Source organism: Argiope bruennichi, chromosome 5, assembly GCF_947563725.1.
Source record: "Argiope bruennichi chromosome 5, qqArgBrue1.1, whole genome shotgun sequence".
NCBI classification, from domain to species: domain Eukaryota; kingdom Metazoa; phylum Arthropoda; class Arachnida; order Araneae; family Araneidae; genus Argiope; species Argiope bruennichi.
Window position 1 is genome coordinate 79,356,608 of NC_079155.1, and position 19,318 is coordinate 79,375,925.

The following is a 19,318-nucleotide window of genomic DNA, read 5'->3' on the forward strand; positions in this document are numbered from 1 at the left end:
ACTCGAAGTACTAATCTCTAGTTGTTGAACTCACTGCTGTTACAATTCGACCTTGATGGACTTGAAGAGCAACATGTATAGATTTTAAGAATATACATTCTTTCGAGTGCAAATTACAAATTCTCTTCTTTCTTTGCTTGTGTATTTGATACACTCGAAGTACTAATCTCTAGTTGTTGAACTCACTGCTGTTACAATTCAACCTTGCTGGTCTTGAAGAGCAACATATATAGATTTTAAGAATATACGGTCTTTCGAGTGCAAATTACAAATTCTCTTCTTTCTTTGCTTGTGTATTTGATACACTCGAAGTACTAATCTCTAGTTGTTGAACTCACTGCTGTTACAATTCGACCTTGATGGACTTGAAGAGCAACATGTATAGATTTTAAGAATATACATTCTTTCGAGTGCAAATTACAAATTCTCTTCTTTCTTTGCTTGTGTATTTGATACACTCGAAGTACTAATCTCTAGTTGTTGAACTCACTGCTGTTACAATTCGACCTTGATGGACTTGAAGAGCAACATGTATAGATTTTAAGAATATGCGGTCTTTCGAGTGCAAATTACAAATTCTCTTCTTCCACTGTTTGTGTATTTTCTACGGATATATTCGAAAGTTTTTGATTTTACTTAAAATTTTCTTCTTACATGCTGGTACGATCAATGTTTTTTCTTTCATAAATGCAATAATCTTCTATGAATTTATTGTGGCAACTGTTATCTTTTCACAATGAGGCGACTTTTTGCTGAATTTCAACGAAATGCGCTTTGCAAGTAATTAGGTTTCATTTTGCACACTGCTGCAGATAAATTTTTCCTGAGGCATTCCAGTTTTCTCATAAATCAACGAAGGCATATAGATATCCTACATCTTCTACATGGATTTCAGGATTTACTGAATATTTTTGTATAAATAAAAAACATTATAAAAGAATGTTCTATTGAGTTATCTCTCAGAAGTATACTCAACCAAATCCGGTCTAAATGCACCTTGTTCTAAGTTCAAATTAAAAATCATCCTTATTTTTTCAATAAGTACTGATATAGTTAAATGCATTACCAAGCAGAAAAAAATAAATGTAAACAAACCAGACATAAAAATATTCATAGACGTTTTAAGATAGCCGAAAGAGAATTTAAACAACACAAAAATTTCAATAAATTCTATAAAACTGTATTCTGAGCATTAAGAACTTATTGACAAGTATTTTCAATAAATCAAGATATTGCAAGTTAAATAAATGCTACTATTAGATATTTATTTTAATAAACTAAGTTTTCTTAATTTTCTATGTATTGTGCATCATTACATGAATGTCAAGATTCTAATTTCGCATTCAATCCATAATATTTCAGATCAGTCATTCCTTCTTGAGGTTTTGTAAATCAGTGTGCTTTCATAAGCAATTTAAATTGTGAAAATATCGTTTTCTGAATTAGTATATCAATGTTGCTAATTTACATAACATGAATTAAATAAAGGGGAACAGTTTAACGTTATTTATCTTTAAATTTAAACATCGAACTGTCAAAAATATTTCGGTGAATGGGATTTCTTAGGACCAAAGGGCTGTATAAAATATATACTTCATAATATTTTCAAAAGTAAATTTATTGACTGAAACAAAATAAAATATTATAATTGATGTTATTTAAATCTTTTTGAAAGCAAAATTCAAAAAATAAATCTTATGATGAATCATTTCATGAAATAATTCATTGAGAAAGTGTATACATTATAGAGATATTCTGTAATGCCTTTAAAACTTTAGTATTAAACAATTGTATTTCCTGCACTAATATTTTTAGAAAAATGTTTGATTTCAACAAAAAAAAAGTTTCATTTTAATTAATACTTAATTATCTCAGCTCGTATTTAGGCGACAGTTGACAGAGAATTAGTTAAACATACATAGAACAAATAATATATATATATTAAAATTTCTATAATTGTATTCATGACTATAAAGCTTTGAATCGTAAAAAAATATTTAACCGAAGAAACTATTAAGAGATCAAGTTACATAAAATATTTAATTGAAAATTTAAGTGAGCAATAATTTTATGGAACCTAATGACCGCCAAATGCGGCCAGTTTTTCCTGAAAACAAGACGGTATTTTGTTCATGAGATTATAATAAAAAGTACGAAAATAGATATTTTTAATGTTGTACATACACTTCTATATCTTTTAAAACCTTTGTTAAAATGTGTCAATTAATTTTTGAAATATACGAGCTTAATTTTATTCCTGAGAATAATTATTTAAAAAATTTCTTTATTACCAAAATGTAAGATTTCGAATGTATCCTAATCCCTTTGAATTACTGAATACTTATTTAGAACAAGTCATTAAAATAGTGAAAAATTATATTTAACAACAGATTATAAATTCAAAAATCGCAGGAATGTTAATTTAATCTAAAAAAAGATATTTAAAATATTGCACTAAAGTCATTGTTGCTGAAAAAAATATTTCCCAGGATTTTGTAATAGTTAACTTAATAGGAGGAAACCCACCTATTTCCTGTTCTTAAAATAAATGAGCGAATGTTTATAGAAAATTGACTTTTTATGTTCGGAATTTTCTTAGATAATATTCTAAATCGATGTGATCAATCTTATATAAGCGAATTTATATTTCTTAATACTATCTAAAAGTTTTTTTTTTAATTCTTAAGATATATTTCCTTAATTATAACTGTAACTGATTATTGCTTCTAAGCAATGAAAATAATTACAAATATCAATGTATACAAATATCTAGTTATATCGTTGACAGACACTATCAGTTAACATCATTGAACCAATAACATCAGTTCAAATATACAAAGTACCTACAGGTTACCAACCGCCAAATAAATTATCTTCCTCAAACTTCCAAAACTAGAAAGGATTTCATCAACAACCCTACAACCCCCTTCTCTACTAGGACGATCCCAACCGCCGATAGAGGCGCTATTCACCCAACATCGGGGTAGGATCGGCAAACGCTGTAGCCATGGAAACAGACGAACACGATGGCATGACGCCCGACCAGTCATGTCCTGGAGTTCTCACCTAGGCTGAGGAGATGTTGTTTTCATGATCCTACCAGGACGGGACTATCAACTATGGTCAAGCACCTGTGGTGGATCCATTTGCTTTTTGTGCTCCTAGTGCTGGTTTTACCTGGTTTTGCACTACCATCTGTCATCAAAGTGGGTAAGTTGGGAGAAATATTTTACTTTTCCCTGTTCCCTGGGGCTGTTGCGTAACCGTCCCTTGCGCGGCGGCAGGTAGGAGCCACAAGTGGGTGTCCGCAGACGATTTTGGGGGAATGGAAACGTACTTTACAGATTTGTTTCAGAGTGTCGGTTGCTTAGACGATGGGATAACAGATTGATAAGCGAATGTTAAACGGAATGATGTTGCAGTTTGTAAAAAAGGATGAAATGTTTGAAAGTTTAGTTAGAGATTTAGTTTGAGTTTATTGTTTTCTATTGTAAGGGAAGAGATAACTTTAAAAGTTTCGAAACTTTTGAAGTTCAAATGCGTTATTTCACTAGAGTTCATTAAAATTTCTGATCTTTAAAATTATTATTTAGTAAAATTTTTTAATATGATTATATTATATTCGAAGAAAGTTAAATTCTCCACGAGAAAAAAAAATGTGGTTTATATTCAAAATGTAATTGGTAAAGATTGGTGCAAATTTAATGGATATAAGCTTATATAATGCTTATATGAAGATATTTTCTTATCTGTATAATCATTAAAAGTCCGTATATTTTTATTTTGAACTTAAAAAAATCATAAAATCTTTTAAACGTAATGTCTGGAATTTTGCTTTTAATTCGTGAGACCATCACTTTTAAAGTTAACTATGGTATTTGATAAAATGATATTATCGCATGTTGCATTCCGTTAGTTACTGTTTCTTTAAACAATTGGAAAATTGAAATAACTTGAACAGAGTTCAATGTATTTTATCAATAGTTATAGTTTCTGCACATACATGGGGCAAGTTTGCGGTACTAGTTTCAAAGTATGATATTCAAAATTTTTTTGTTCCGTTTTCAAGAATAAGTTTATATAATTTATTAAATTGAAAGATTTATTCATTTAAAAATGTCTTCAACTACTTTCTAAAGCCGTTATTATAAGCTACATTTGTTTGATGCATGCTTTAATTTATAAAACACTCTTTTCTAAATTTTTAAATGGTAGCACAATTTTTCTGAATGCGATATTTTGTAATGTTCTTGTTCTATTATATTCAGTAGAATTTTGTGTTTATTCATTAAATACAAATACAATAAAGGCACAATGAAGCATAGTAGTTATAAAATACAAGTGGTCTTCGAATAACATATTGCAAATCAAAGAATGTAGGATTTTTAGTTCTTCTAATATACTATTTAAATTCATTTATTTTGATTTTTGATTTTAAAACATCGTAGTTAAATTTTGCAGAAAAAATCAAATCAAATGTACTTTGAATCTTTTAGTTCTACCGATTAATACTCAGTTGCAATAAATTTATTGTTTTAATGATTAATTAAATTATTTTGATTTTAACCATCTTACTGCTTTTAAGATTCAATAAAATTCAAGAAAATCGAAAAGGACTACAACGAATTTACAGTCACAAATAAATCGGGTTTAAAATTCTTAGATAAATTTTAATAGAAATAAGCTAATTATAATGAGTTTTTAAAATTAATAGCCCAACTTGTAAAAATTATTGTTGATATTTTACTGAGCAGCTTTATTGCATAAACTACCTTTTAATTCATAAAATAAAAGCTTGAATCGGGAGAAATTTTTAAACCTATATTAAAAATTAGTTCTTGGAATAATTCATACCTGATAAGTTTTTAAAATTAGGAATGCATTTATATTTAAAATAAAGTACAATTTTTCTTCCTATAAATATTCAAATGAGTAAATATAAAAAGTAAAATTTGCTATTATATGCTTTATACGCATTATTTAAATTTGTAATATAAAAAAATGTTTTCGGAAAAATTTGTAAACATTTTATAATTTTTTCCAGTATTCTAATCAGTTTTATAATAAACATTATATCATTAATCAATAAGATAAATATTTGGATTGTAATATCATTTGCTTTACAAAATCTTAAAGAATCTTAAAAATAAGAAATAAGTTTTAGATTACATTTCATTTACTTTTCGGAAATTATAAGTTGATATGTTGAGTTAAAACCAAATATTCAAATAGCCTTTTTGTTACTTAGTTTTTCAGATTCTGCATATATTGAAAAGTATTAATCTAATTTGAGATGATTTTCTATGTGATAATCTTTTACTAATTCGATTATTTTAACTTCATGAACACAATCAAAACACCATGAAAAATAAATGTAATCTAAAAAAAATATATATAAATGATATTGAAAATAAATCATATTAGAATTTTATAATATGGTTCTAATTTTGAAATTAACTTCTGTAAAACTGAAGATTAGTGTTTATTAGATTGTATTGTATAGATTTATACATTTAGAATTCTAGACAATTAGAATATCAATCTAATTTTGTCTTATGCATTTCTAATCAGAAAAAAATCTTCAGAAAATGTTTTGGTTTTGGAAGGCAATCACTTTTAATATGCAAGGCAACGCTTCGCGATAATTAATCATTAAAATTACTCGTGCAGATGCGAATGTGTTTCGTGAAAAAGTTTAAAGATTAGAAAAATGGGCACCGTTTCTTATTGAATTAATTCCAAGATATTTTGCAGAAATGAGATATTCGAGATAATTAAAATTAAAAAAAAATTATATAGCAACCGGAATATAAGAAAGGATAATGAAATGAATATTCCTCAATATAGCATAAGGAATATGAAAAAACAATTGATTTCATTTTTCCTACGCTATACTGAGGAAAAAAATTGAAAAAAATATTTGCATGAATTGATTTTTTTATATTATCTTCTTTTGTGTATTGCATGAAAACAGAGATTAAATTATTTAGGAAAATATAAAACTGATTTCTACACAGGAAAGGCTAATTAGTAATTAAAGAGAACAGCATTATAAATAATATTAAAAGCAATCTCTGAAGCAAAATTCAATAAACTTCTGATATACTATAATTCAAAAATAAAGATGAAAGGAGATTTCCATTTTAGTAGCCAGTTTTCTACGAACAATTCCCAGAATTATCATATTGAATTTTGTTTGCGTTGTATGGTACTGTTCTCACTTTATATTTTTCTTTCAATACAGAGTATTTTAAACAAGCATAGCATGCACCAAGCTTATTTGAAGAAATCAACATTCAACCCTCCAATATTCTCTGATCGCTAAAACAGACTCTATCACTATTCACACCGAAATCATTATCTTCAGTGTCTTGATTTTTACTTTTGAAATAAATTTCCAAATACCTTCCTTCTTATTTACATGTGATTACCTTTTTTTAAGAAGTACATCATATTTTTTTGCCACAAAATTACTGATGATTAAATACTGATTCATCCAAAAAATTCGCTATTAATAATTTTAATTAAATCTCTTGAGCTTATTATAGTATTTTAAATATCGAAATACGAATGCTAATAAGAAAATACGAATTGTAATCAGATATTTAAGTTATGGTGTTTTAGTACTTTTACACTAGATTATTTTTATATGAGAATTTCTTTAATGGAATCAAATCAAATGACGTCATAATTCTACGTAAACGTAACTGTCTACGTCATGAAATATGTAATTGTTCGTTGTTTAATGCAGTGACTTCACTGTTTTATTTCTGATATAAAATGCCTAAATGATTTTGGAATTAAAATGATACAGCACTCTTTACTTGTATTAAATGAATACGTCTAACAATTGGATTGAAACACATAATGAAGTTTCAAAAGCGCCAGCATAATCTTGCAGTTTCTCAAATATACTATTTAATATTCCATAAGGCTTTGTTAATAGTTTCACCAGAAATTGATGAAATAAAAAATTAGAAATCCATAATGATATTTTCAAATATGATAAGGTGGAGAAATAAACAGAATTTATTCAGTTCAATTCAGTATTTTTGTTACATACTGGAAACGCTTCAATTTCATTGTGTCTATAATAAGTATTGTTTATAATATAGTAAAGAAATATCATTAAAATATTACCAAGAGTCGAAAAAATGCGTAAATTTTAAATGACTATTCTTAGTAAACTATATAATTTTAGGAAAGCCAAACAATCATTTTCTTTATAAAATCTTTCTTTTATTTTCGAAAGATATGAAAGTGAGTGTGTGCCAACATTTCTCCTAATTTTTAATTAATTTAAATTCGAATTATTTTTTAAAATTTTTCTACGAGGTGCACATACAATCTATTTTATTATTTGTAAAGATGCATTTTTACCTAACTTGATCAGAAAAATTAGTTTTTCGCTTCTTTTTCATAGCTTTACCTTAGTGTTTTTCATTCTTTTTCAAGTCTGAAATAGTAAATTTTACAAGTTGAAAGCACTGCTTTCACTGTTAAGAATTAATGTATAAGGCAGGCGCAAAATATTTCTTTGATTACTAAATATTATTACAATTTGGCAAGTGTACTGATAAATTGTAAAGACTTTTATGAAGTTTTTAATATAACCTACTAGTGAGTAAATTTGTATGTAAGCACTTTTGGTAGTTCGAAGAATAGAAAAGCGGTATTAAAACTCTTACTAAATGTAGTCCAACATTTCAATTGTCACACTTGATACAGCATCTGTGATCCTAACTGTTAGTGTATCAATATATTCAATTGGCATTACATATAATAGAAATTTAAAAAAATATGAATTTATAAAAGTCAAAGAATATAATGAAGTTTTTTTCTTCGTTGATGATAATTTGATAAATCGAATATAAAATCTCGGCATTAGTATCTGTTGAATTAAAATAATCATCTGTTATCTGTTGAGTTAAAATAATCAAGAACATGACCTTTTCACACTAAGTATTTTACAATATTATATTCAATGAATTTCTTAATAATATCTTGTAAGCAAAGAAAGACTTTTCCGACTACTCTGTATAATATAAAATGACATTTTTATTTTGCTTCATAGTTAAATGAGGGAGAAGTGCGATACGCAAGTAGTTAAAACTTAACCATAAGTTAAAAATAACTACAATAGTTAAAAATAAACTATAAGCAATAGATCATATCTAATGCCAAAGATTAGAAATATTCATTAAAATATTTATTCTAATAACAAAGCTGCTAACGTTATCAATTTTCATCAAACGTCAATTAATCTTATAGGTAAAACACTACACATTAGAATATGCAAGCCAGTGTTGACAGTGTTAGTGGCTGGAAATGGTAAGGTTGACAAATACAATTATCTCCTGTATACAGAATTATCAATTAAATTATTCGAGGTATCATTTAAACACCCCTTATGCTGGTCGATATGCCATTCCTCTGAGATATGCAGTTCTATTCCATTATCTATTGTAGCATAATGTTTTACATACTTACATGAGTTTAAAATCATTATACATCAATTTTAATATTACACACACAGAACTGTTTATTTATTGATAATTTTATCATATTGTATTTATGATTTTATAATTTAAAAATAAAAACATTACCGTAAAATTGTCTGAAAAAATAAATTAAAAGAATTCGTTTGGTATATTGCATTTTCATGGATATTTATTTATACAGAAAAAAAATGTAAATTATGATATGCATCGCATAGATATTACATTTCAGAGATTTCTAATATATAAGTATTTGATAATGATTCAAACTTGATGGAAAGATTTTGAATTACTATGCTTAATCAGAAGCAGTTTAAAGACATTTTGTTCAGAGAATGCATTTATAACAATTTGAGACTTTATATAAATTATTATAGTTTGTTTAAAATACATTCAGAAGCTAATTATAAAAATCTAACTTTAATGTTTGTATTTTTATTTGTTATCTATAAGATTTCTATTCTTTTAAACTGATGTAAAGTAGAACAAATGTATAGAATAAAAAAATAGAACGGATGTATCTTTACATCATAGCAAATGATTGTAATTTTGTAATAAATTGCATCTCTTTTATAAATGTTCCCGAATTCATGTTTTGTTCATGTAAAAGCTTTGTTATTCGCGAATAATTTTTGTCTGGCTTTTTAGCTAGAATTTGGTATCCAAAACACTGTGTGTCATTGCTGTTAATAAGAAATGATGAGCTAGAACATTATTCAAAATGAAATTTTTTTAAAAACAATGTCTTTCAGCTTGAGATTACATATTCACTGCGATTTATAAGTTTATAGTATTTATATTTGTAAAAGAGATGGCCCTAGGACAAAAAAAATTAATATAATCTTGGTTACGAAATTTTTTCTCTTTTACATAATATTGAGAGTTAGGCAGATGAAGTGAAGTTTCCAAAGAAAGTTTGCTTATCATCTCTTTGATCGCTTTTGCCGCACGAGCGATGTATTCCTGAATAAAAATCACTCTTTTTTCCAGTTAATAAATGGTGGCTTCTTCTGATACAATGCATATGCAATCTTTTGCTACATTTGCCAGTTTAGCTTGGCTGTGATTTTTTTTTTGTCTTCCTTTTGGTTATCGAAGTAGGCGAAGCAACCTTTGTACACTAAACTTAGAGCTGTACCTTTTATTAATGAATATTCCATTAGAAACTAAATATCACAGAATTAAGTAACAGCAAATGGTGCTTTTATTTTCGGCACCCATTTCATTCGGTTATTATACAGCACCATTTCGACAGATGAAAATATCTAGTGCAGAAATGGATCTTTCTTAAGGCATGAGATTAATGAAAAGCTTTTCTTGAGTGTTGTTGAAATGGTTCTTTCTCCATTATCCATTAACATGTAAGGCATCTTCGTAATGAGCTATCATGTCTCTCCATGATAATAAAAATGCAACTGAATGGTTTCATCTGAAACTACAAACTTTTTTGAAGTATTCATCCTAAAAATTGCCTATCTTTTATCGTTTAGCATGGGCTTGACTTAATGCCCTCTTTGAACATGGCTTCATAGATAGTGGATGAACGTTTAGATTCTGACGTGTTTGGGATACTCTCATCTCTTAATATGAAATCATTGAAAAAATAATGCGCAATGGGCTGCCTTACTTACGTCTCCCCAAATGATGAATATGCTAAACTGAATTTTCGAGTAGCTTCAGCAGCAATACAATCCATTTTGAGCTCATAAAACAAGCACAAAACATTCTTTGAAAACGATATATTCGATTTAGGATCCTACTTTCTGCAGAAATATATTCGAAAATGCTTTACAGAACTATCAACAGGTTACTCAACTGCGGGCTGACTGACGTTGACAGGAATGTCAAATTTTGATGTCACCTTAGCAGGATTGTCAACAACTGTCTTAGAATCTCTTTTTTCCCCCTTCAGCGCCGAAAACATTTTGGGATACCTAGTAAAATTGTTTTCTGCTCTTCATTTTTTTATATATATAAAAGATAAAGTGGGAAAAATGGCTTAATATGCACCATTAGCTGGAAAATCCCCGATACACACGAAATGATTCCGTTATAAGAATATATATTTAAATTTAAGTTATATGGAGAATTAAACATTGTACTAATGACTATCCAAAATGAAATAAAAATCATAATATGATGCCATGGAATTTAGTAGAGTTGTTATTGCATTGAATTTTATTCATTCTGTGTTTTTCACAAATTATGTGACATAAAATTTTTAGAAATTCCTGCCTTTCGAATTTTCTTGAAATTTTTCTTAATGAGGTTTATAAATGTTTATAGGCTGTTGCGAAAACACGGATGAGTTTTTAAAATAAATAAGAATTAGAAAAGGAAATTGTTAAGATGTTTGTATTATTAAATAATAATTGCGAATTCCAGAGCATTATGTTTTTATAAAATTTGCATTGTCTATTATACAGAATATTCTTAAAAATTCGAATTTTATCATTTGAAAAACATGTTTTATCAATATATTTTATACCTGCAAATAAAATTCACAAAACAGTGAAATTCGGAAATGAATAAAAAATATTCGAGTATTATACAAAACGTAAATTAGGATTTATTTAAAACTAAATTTTTGGCATAAACTATTAGAATATTAGATGAATAAAATTTAATTAAAAATGAAGTTAAAATAAAAATTTATTTAAAAAAGATTAAAAATTAATTATAAGAGAATTAACTACTTTAGTATGTAGAATCAATGAAGGTTATTGGGAACAAGGAATATTAATAGAAACAATAAATGCAAGACACACAGGTAAACATATGCGTTCTTTAAGATGCTTTAATGTAAGACGAAAAACATTTTATACTCTTTGTTTAATCTAATCGCAACCTTATTGAGTAAAGAAATTAACACTTTTCTGAGCTGAATTTTTTATTCCCTACATCAATTATTTGCAAGGTAAATTCATAAGATATACTTCTTTGAGATCTATGAGATGTAATGGTTAACAGAAAAATCGAAATGTTTCTTTTAGAATTTTTCTGAGAAACAAGAGAAAATTCTCAATTACTCCTGAAATGTTTCATTGTGGGATGGTTAGGAAAAGGCTTTAATTGTAAAAAAAAATCTATATTCTTCATGAATTTTGAATAATTTACTATATGATAAGAATTGATATTAAGTCCCTCACAATTGTGGGGTTCTGTCCAAGCAACAATGTTTATTATTTTATGCCAAAGACATTTTTAAAGAATTTACCATTTGATTTACATCTATAATACTTTTCAAGAGGGAAATCTGGTTATAAATAATGATTTGATGCTGACTGAATTCGAATATAGAAAAAAACAAAAATAACATCAAGAAAGAAAAAGAAAATAGAGAAAAAAAACTGATGTTGAAAGAGGAAATAGGAATTTAAGATTAACTATTTATATTCTTTTCTATAAGAATCAGAGGCTAGGGAGATGAAGAAAATAATGACTCGAAAATTTGTTTTGGCAATTAATTATAATTTATGATAGCCGAGAATTATATAAAAGTTAAGTTACAAGATCCTATTTTTGACTAATTTTTTTTCATGCAGTGCAAACACCAGATAAAAGTTAGATATTATGGCTTCTATTTCAAAGCTTCTATTCAAGAGCTGTATTTTCTAATTCTAAATAGAACATCTGATCTTTATTCATTTTGGAAAGTTTTAAACTTCATATATTTCTCAAAATGTTCAGTAATTTTTATTTTAAGAAAGATACTATTTCCTGACTTTTACCTGCAACATTAATAATAAAAGGACTATAAAGTACTCAAAATATTCGAAGGAATTAAACAAGTGAGATTTATTTGCTATATTCTAATAGAATACAATTTAATTGAAAACAATAAAAAAAAAATTATTTTTATTTTTACTTGGAAATAGGCGATAAAGTAAATGCTGATGCAGTAAACAATAGTTCTTTATCATTGAAAATACTGTGATCAGAAGACAAAGTACGTGTTCTTAGTTTTCCAATAATTTCTGGGGTGATTCGGAATATATCGGAGTAATTATGACTGATCAAGTAATAAATTATTTTGATATAAAAAAGGCAATATTTGATGAACCCTCCAGTACATATTACACATTTACAAAAATCATAAACTTATTTCCCTTTTCATTAGAGTTTACTAAGTCAAATAAAATGACACTACTACAAAATTCGTAAACAATTACATGAACCAACCCTAATCAGTGTTAAACCACAGAATTTACAAAATAGTTTATCCCTTTCATATCTTCTGTACATTCTGTTATAATTTTTAATAATTAATTTTTATTTGTTAAAATGTTTGTTTGCTATTATTCGATATATTATTTCTGATTTTTAACCATTTTAATTTCCTAAACTTTCTTTTATGGAAGATTTCATTTTTTTTATTTTACTTCTTTATTTCTGAACCAATTTTAGACGAATCCTATTCGTCAATAAAAATGACTTTTCAGTAATTATTTATAAATTTGAAATAAATCAGCCAAAAATTATTTTTATACGATTCTTTCAGTTCTACTAACAAACTGTGCAAAGTTTGAACAGAAGGTTTTACCGCTTGTACGGACAGGAAAAACAATTGAAACACTAAAAAATTTGCCTTTTTCTTCTTTGACGTGTCTAAGCTTTCTATTTCTGTAATCGCATTTTAGACAGGTTCATTATCAAACTCCTTTATATCAAAACATCTGATATGTTTAAATTTATTATAAATCAAGAAGACATGAACTTTGCTATCAGAAGATGAACACAGAGATCTTATTATTAATTATTTCAATTGAAGAAAAGTTCTTCAAAAAATTCAGTTTAGGAAATATTTTAGATTCTATCCAGTTTTCTATATAAAATTTAATTTATGTTCTTTTTTAATTTAAAAGCGAAGCACTAAAACCTTAAAGACTTATTTGAAATTTAAAAGAAGGAAAACTAAGTAATTTTCTGCAGTAATCTTTTAATCAATACGCCCATTTCTAAACTTTTAAAGTTATATTTGTGTTAAAAATATAAAATTTAAAAAAAATTATTAATAAAAATAAATATATTTTAAAATAACTTATACACTATTACCATATTTTTAACAGGAAAGTTTATAAGGGAAAAATGTAGGTTTAAAATATATGTCTAGTCTCACTTTAAGTAATTGAGCATCTAGGAATTAATAGTTTTATAATGATTTGCAGTAATATGTAAAGAATTGATTATTCCCCGGATGAATTGTTCACAATTTCTTAACCGATGATATTGCAATTAAGATCTCTCAAATTATACGCTTTGATAGAATATAAATTTTAAAAGCATAGCATAATTCTTGAATCGTATATCATGACAAATTGACCTGAACTAAACTAAATAGCAATGTTTTCCAATCTAATCTATTTATTTTTAACAAATTTAAATATTTAATATTTTTATTTATAAACTGAACTTGAATTGATAATTTTATTTACATATTGAGTATTTTATATATTTTTTATCTTTTAAGTATTTTATATTTATATATCTATCAAGATAGAAAAAAAAAACATCAGTATGAAATTTGTATATTTAACATATTTAAATAAACATATGAAACCTCCATTAAAGTATAATTGTTTGATTATTTTAATGTGATTTCTTGATTTTGTCAAGGTCATCCATAATTATTTAATATTTAGAAATAAAAGTAATTTAAAAAAGTTTTAACTTCTAAAAATCTTTATATAAAATAATTATGGAATTTATTAGATATTATAGAAATGGTATATTATTGCAGAATAGTCTAATCAAATAAGAAGGAAAATAGAGAAATTAATGTTTTGAAATAAAATAATAAATTCTCTTTTGTTTAAATTGTATAAAATTCGAACTTAGTAGATGAAATTTGTAAAAACATTAAAAATTATATATTGTTATAATATTTAAAGGAAAAAAAGTGCACTCTGGGTATAAATTTTTGTTAATCATTTTAACACCTCAAAAATTAAAGTAGAATTCGTTACACACACACACACACACACACACACACACACACACACACACACACACACACACACACACACACACACACACACACACACACACACACACACACACACACACACACACAACAATAGAGAATATTATAGAAAATAAAGAATGGAAATTATTATAAATATTATGGAAAATATAATTCTTATTATTTGGTGATAGTTTCAAAAGCCTCCTGAAGATTGCAAGATGAATAAAAAAATCGAATTTCGTAACAAATACTGAATTTATAGATCATGGAATTTAAAAATTAGAAAAAAAGTAAGTAATAGAGTAAGGTTTTAGAATATTACTTCAAAAAATAAAAAAAGTCTTTCAAGGTTACGCTTGAAAATAAATATTTTTTTCTTTATTTTCTAACCTTGTTTGCATAAAGCTCTCTCTTCTGATTCTTAATCAATATTAAGTGGTTTTGCTACCTAACTGATCTTATTTTAACACTTCAATAAACGACTCAAGTTACATAGAGACGATCAGAGTTTCTTTTAAAATTATTTCCTCTTTTTAAGTTTTTTTGGAGCGATCAGGTCTGTAAAAACAACTAAAAGCTCAAATATTTGTGCAGTTTTTTTTCAAAGAATGTATTATCGATTAATTAAAATAGGTTAGCTCATCACGTATTCTAAAAAAAATATTTTTTCAGATTCATAAAAATTTTGCTTGTGTAAAACTGTATTTGAAGGTTTTCAAGGGTGTTATTTCTGTTCAAAATTCGTTTATTAACTGTCAACTGTACAAATTAAGCATAAAATATAAGAAGCTGAAGGAAAGTTTTGTAATATCTTATCTTTATTAAGATATCGTAATTAAAGCAGAAGATATATGTATCGAATTTAAACAGTATTTCGTTTTAGACATTAGAAAAGCTGTGACGTTGTTTTTAATATTAGAAAATATCATAAAATTGAAAATTTCTAGTCAAATAATTAAAGATAAAATATGTATATTTATAGCATTCTTAACTATAAATCTATTTTTATATAAAAGATATATGCTTATAGCATTCTTAACTAATAAATCTATTTTTTCCTAGAATTCAATACAGCCTTTGCCACTCAAATTATCAGTATAAATCTTTCAATAGACATATTTACAAAGGGATTCGTATTAGAAACAAAACGTAGAGATTTTATTTATACATCGCTAATATATATTAAATACACAAGCCGTAATAAATAAATTGTAAAAAATGTATTTACGTGTGTTCAATTCTATAACACATGTCATAATATTTAAAAAGACATTTAATTCATTTTTAAGATCTTAAAGATATAGAAACATAATTTGATCTTTTGATCTGATTAAGTGTTATTTTTTAAGGATATTATTGGAAGTGACATTTTTTTTAAATGTAAATATTATTACATTACGTCTAAATGATGAATCTATACTTTTTAAATCTCGTAGCGAATATATTTACAGTTTTCCTGAAGCTATTAAAACCTATAATAATGCAATTAATTCATATTTTTGAAACAAATGTTATTGTCTTTTTTTCCCAGCAAATCCTCCGTAGAACAATCGGGGAGAATGAAGCAAATGCTGCCATGTTTTCATAGAATGATAAAAAGTATTGATTCATTTATATGTACTTAAATAGAAATTAATATTACTATACCACGTCTCATCTGCTCATGATCAGTTTGACTGCTTATGAGTGCATAGAAATTTTTGTTTTAAAATTATGCTTAGAGATAATCTTTTCTTATTACTGTTGTTGTTGTTTCTTATGGAACTTGCTATGGAAAAGCCCGCTGTTCGAAAACATCCGTTTTAAGCCTGAGGGGGCCCACCTCTTGTTTCTATAGTAGCGCCATCTAGGGCCAAGAGAACGACTTGGCTACATACACGTCACAACCCTTTTTACGCGGCGGACTTCATTCACGCATTTCATTCACTCATCCACAGATCGTAATTTAGACCTGAATCAGAGAACGATCACCCTTGATCCAGTACCCCCAGTGGTATTACTCTGGACATGGAGGACTTTGTGACCACGACATATTTATACGCGCGTCAGTCACCAGGCTTTCTTATTACTAAAACACATTGGTTATGAAGCGATTATTTTTCTATTTCATGAATAGAAAATGAGAAAAGTGCTTAAAATTAAATGAAATAATGTATAGAAGATGATTGTTTGATGATATTTAGAAGATGATGGAACTGATTTTATGGCATCAAAGTTCTGAAATTTTCAGTAGTGACTGAATTAACATTCAACATTATCTTCTTTTGTGTCAAGGATTCTCACTCAATATATGTAAAAGAGAGCTTTCTGAGCTTTTAATTGGGTTCTCACAAGAAAAGTATTAAGTAAAAAATCATAAGGCAGGGGAGGGGCTTAAACAGTAAATAAGAAATTAATATCGGTTAAAAATTCGATCCTTTTTTCAGCAGGGAAAATGACTAATATCGGTTTCTTAATCGTGCAAAAAAAGTAAAAACGTATTTTTTTTTAAAGAATTGCTTAAGTGGTTTATTAAATATTATACAAATGCCTTAAAAATAATAATGAAAATAAATGATATATTTATTAATGATATTACATTTGGGCTAGCTTTTCACTTAATTTTTGACAGCTGTTATTAGAAGTTGTTTCGTTTTAATAATAACGAAAACTCTATGACTTCTTTGTGCATGGAATAAGATTCTCAGAGATACTTATACTTGAAAAAGAAAACCTGATATTCATATTCGGATTTTATTCTTGCTGTTCATACTTTTAGAAGAAAAGCAAGAATAAGCAATAATAAATGCTGGAACATTATTTATTAACGATTATTCTGTTAAGCGTTTGCGATTTCGTAATCAATATGTCTGCGACATAAAACCGTCCCAATGAATGTAAATCCAAATGAATATCTACATATGTAAGCCATTAGATATTGGAGAAATGAAATTAAAAAAACAGAAATGGCCGAGATTAGTGCTAATTACCAAAGCAATCTGTTATCTGTTTATTTCTGGGTTTACTTTCATTTTAAATATATTCTTCCGTATTTAGCAAAATTTGTTTTCTTTGTAGTTCCGAAAAGATGTTTGAAATTTATGAAAAGCTAATTGATAACGCTGATTTGGAATTAAAAAAATTTGACAACTACTTTCTCGGACAGTTTTTACAATTATATGAAGCCTGATATTTGTTCCATCTTAAATTGAATAAAATATGAAATATTATCCTTATCGTTTCTGAGAAAATTTTAAAATATTTAAAAGCAAATTATTCTTATATTATTTATAGAACGAAAGAAAAAATACTGTTTTCTTACTTAAGATATATAGAAACATGAGAAAATAAATAACAGTTGAATTGACTATGGAGAATCCATTTTCTTTATAACGTAACATCATAATTTCAATAATATATATAGTGACTTTTTCGGTAAACTGTCTGAGAAATAAATGTAAACCATTTATATTTGCTTGCCAACGAAAAGCCATAGTCCTCAATGATGTCCTATAAGATGTCCTCTATTTCTCTCTTGTCCATTATGATTCCCCTGACTTTGATAAAAAGATTTCGAAATCTGCCAACGGTTCCCTTTGGGGTCCAGCCTCAACTGTTGGCAGGCGGGTCCTTCTGCCTTTTATTAGCCTTTTCTGACTCCAGGATTGCCATGTTCCGATGACAGTATCCTGGAAAGAAGAGAGAAATCCCTTTTAGGGTGAAAAAATCCCTGCAGGGATTTTCTAGCAGGGGTATCATTTATATTTAAGAATGTGTCTGCCTTGTATTTCTGAAGGTTTATGTATAAAAAATAGTATTTTGGGTTTTTGTTGTTATTCTTGTTGTTTATGTTTTCTATAAAAGAACTTCACAATATTTTGAGCCTTTTTTTGAAGCGCTTCGTAAATGTATGGTAGATCTGTCCGAAGGAAATATAATGTTAGATTAAGATTGTCTGAGAGCTTTCGAAAAATTGATGCGCATTTTGGAAAGGTATAAAAGCCGGGTACTCACCTATATTAAAATATGATATTGTGAGTTCTCAGTTCCATGGAATGAATAAAATAGGGCTCTGTTCGAAATTTTACATTAGAAAAAAATATGGTTTCTATACATATTTTGATTATTCATAAATTCGTTATGTAAGCTTAAAACAAAAATTTAATATTTATTAAATCCACATCCTTTTATGTCAGGTCTACGATTTTATTTAAATAATAACTTCTTAACTTTTAACTCACTAAATCATTTCCCCAAGAGCTATAAGAGACGAATAACTTTCCTGAAATATTTAAAAACATTTATCAACCCATTGTTTCCAAAGCTTCCATGTTTTCATAGTTTATCTCTTAAGAAACTTTCATTAAAATTTCGCATCCTTTTCTATTATAAAGCGTGTTGCCTCCATATTTTTATGTAAATTAATTCAAGCACTTTTAAAAGTCCTATTTAGTCACGGCTCATGTACAAGAGTCTAAGGTGACAAATAATGGTTAGCGCATTAGTTTTGCATTGTATTAGGGCACTAAATCCTTCTTCTTCAGAATTAAAATTATTTCATTGTTTATAATTGCAGTAGATATTTCTTTTCAAGACTAGAATGTCATTTTTATTTTTCCACGAGCCATGTAATATTATTTACAGTTTAGAAGGCGGGTTATTGACAATGTTTTGGAATAAATTTAGAAATAAATATATATTCTGAAAATGTTTTATCTCATCTTTATCCGACGTTCAATAAAAATTGAAATTTTATTACGTAATTTTATCAGCTAATGCACATCTTGAATAATTCGTTTTACTATCCTTATTTGAACATCTTTCACTACAGTATTGTTACGATGCTTTCACAATATATTGTGCCAGCTGGAGTCAC

General features: G+C 27.0%; 1 protein-coding gene and 1 long non-coding RNA gene across 6 annotated transcripts in view; one reads left to right on the forward strand and one right to left on the reverse strand.

The window, feature by feature from the left end:
- Positions 1–3,037: 3,037 nt before the first annotated feature.
- The window catches only part of LOC129969347 (glutamate receptor ionotropic, kainate 2-like), a 417,754-nt gene continuing 401,473 nt past the window's right edge, over positions 3,038–19,318 (forward strand). For all 5 annotated transcript variants that reach the window (XM_056083886.1, XM_056083889.1, XM_056083885.1 and 2 more), the window contains exon 1: positions 3,038–3,210. In XM_056083886.1, coding sequence (XP_055939861.1) covers positions 3,120–3,210 — 91 coding nt within the window. In that variant the 5' untranslated portion in view covers positions 3,038–3,119. The remainder of the gene's footprint in view (positions 3,211–19,318) is intronic.
- Positions 17,876–19,318, reverse strand: part of LOC129969348 (uncharacterized) — a 120,062-nt gene continuing 118,619 nt past the window's right edge. The window contains exon 3 of the long non-coding RNA XR_008784496.1: positions 17,876–18,131. This is a non-coding gene — a long non-coding RNA (uncharacterized LOC129969348). The remainder of the gene's footprint in view (positions 18,132–19,318) is intronic.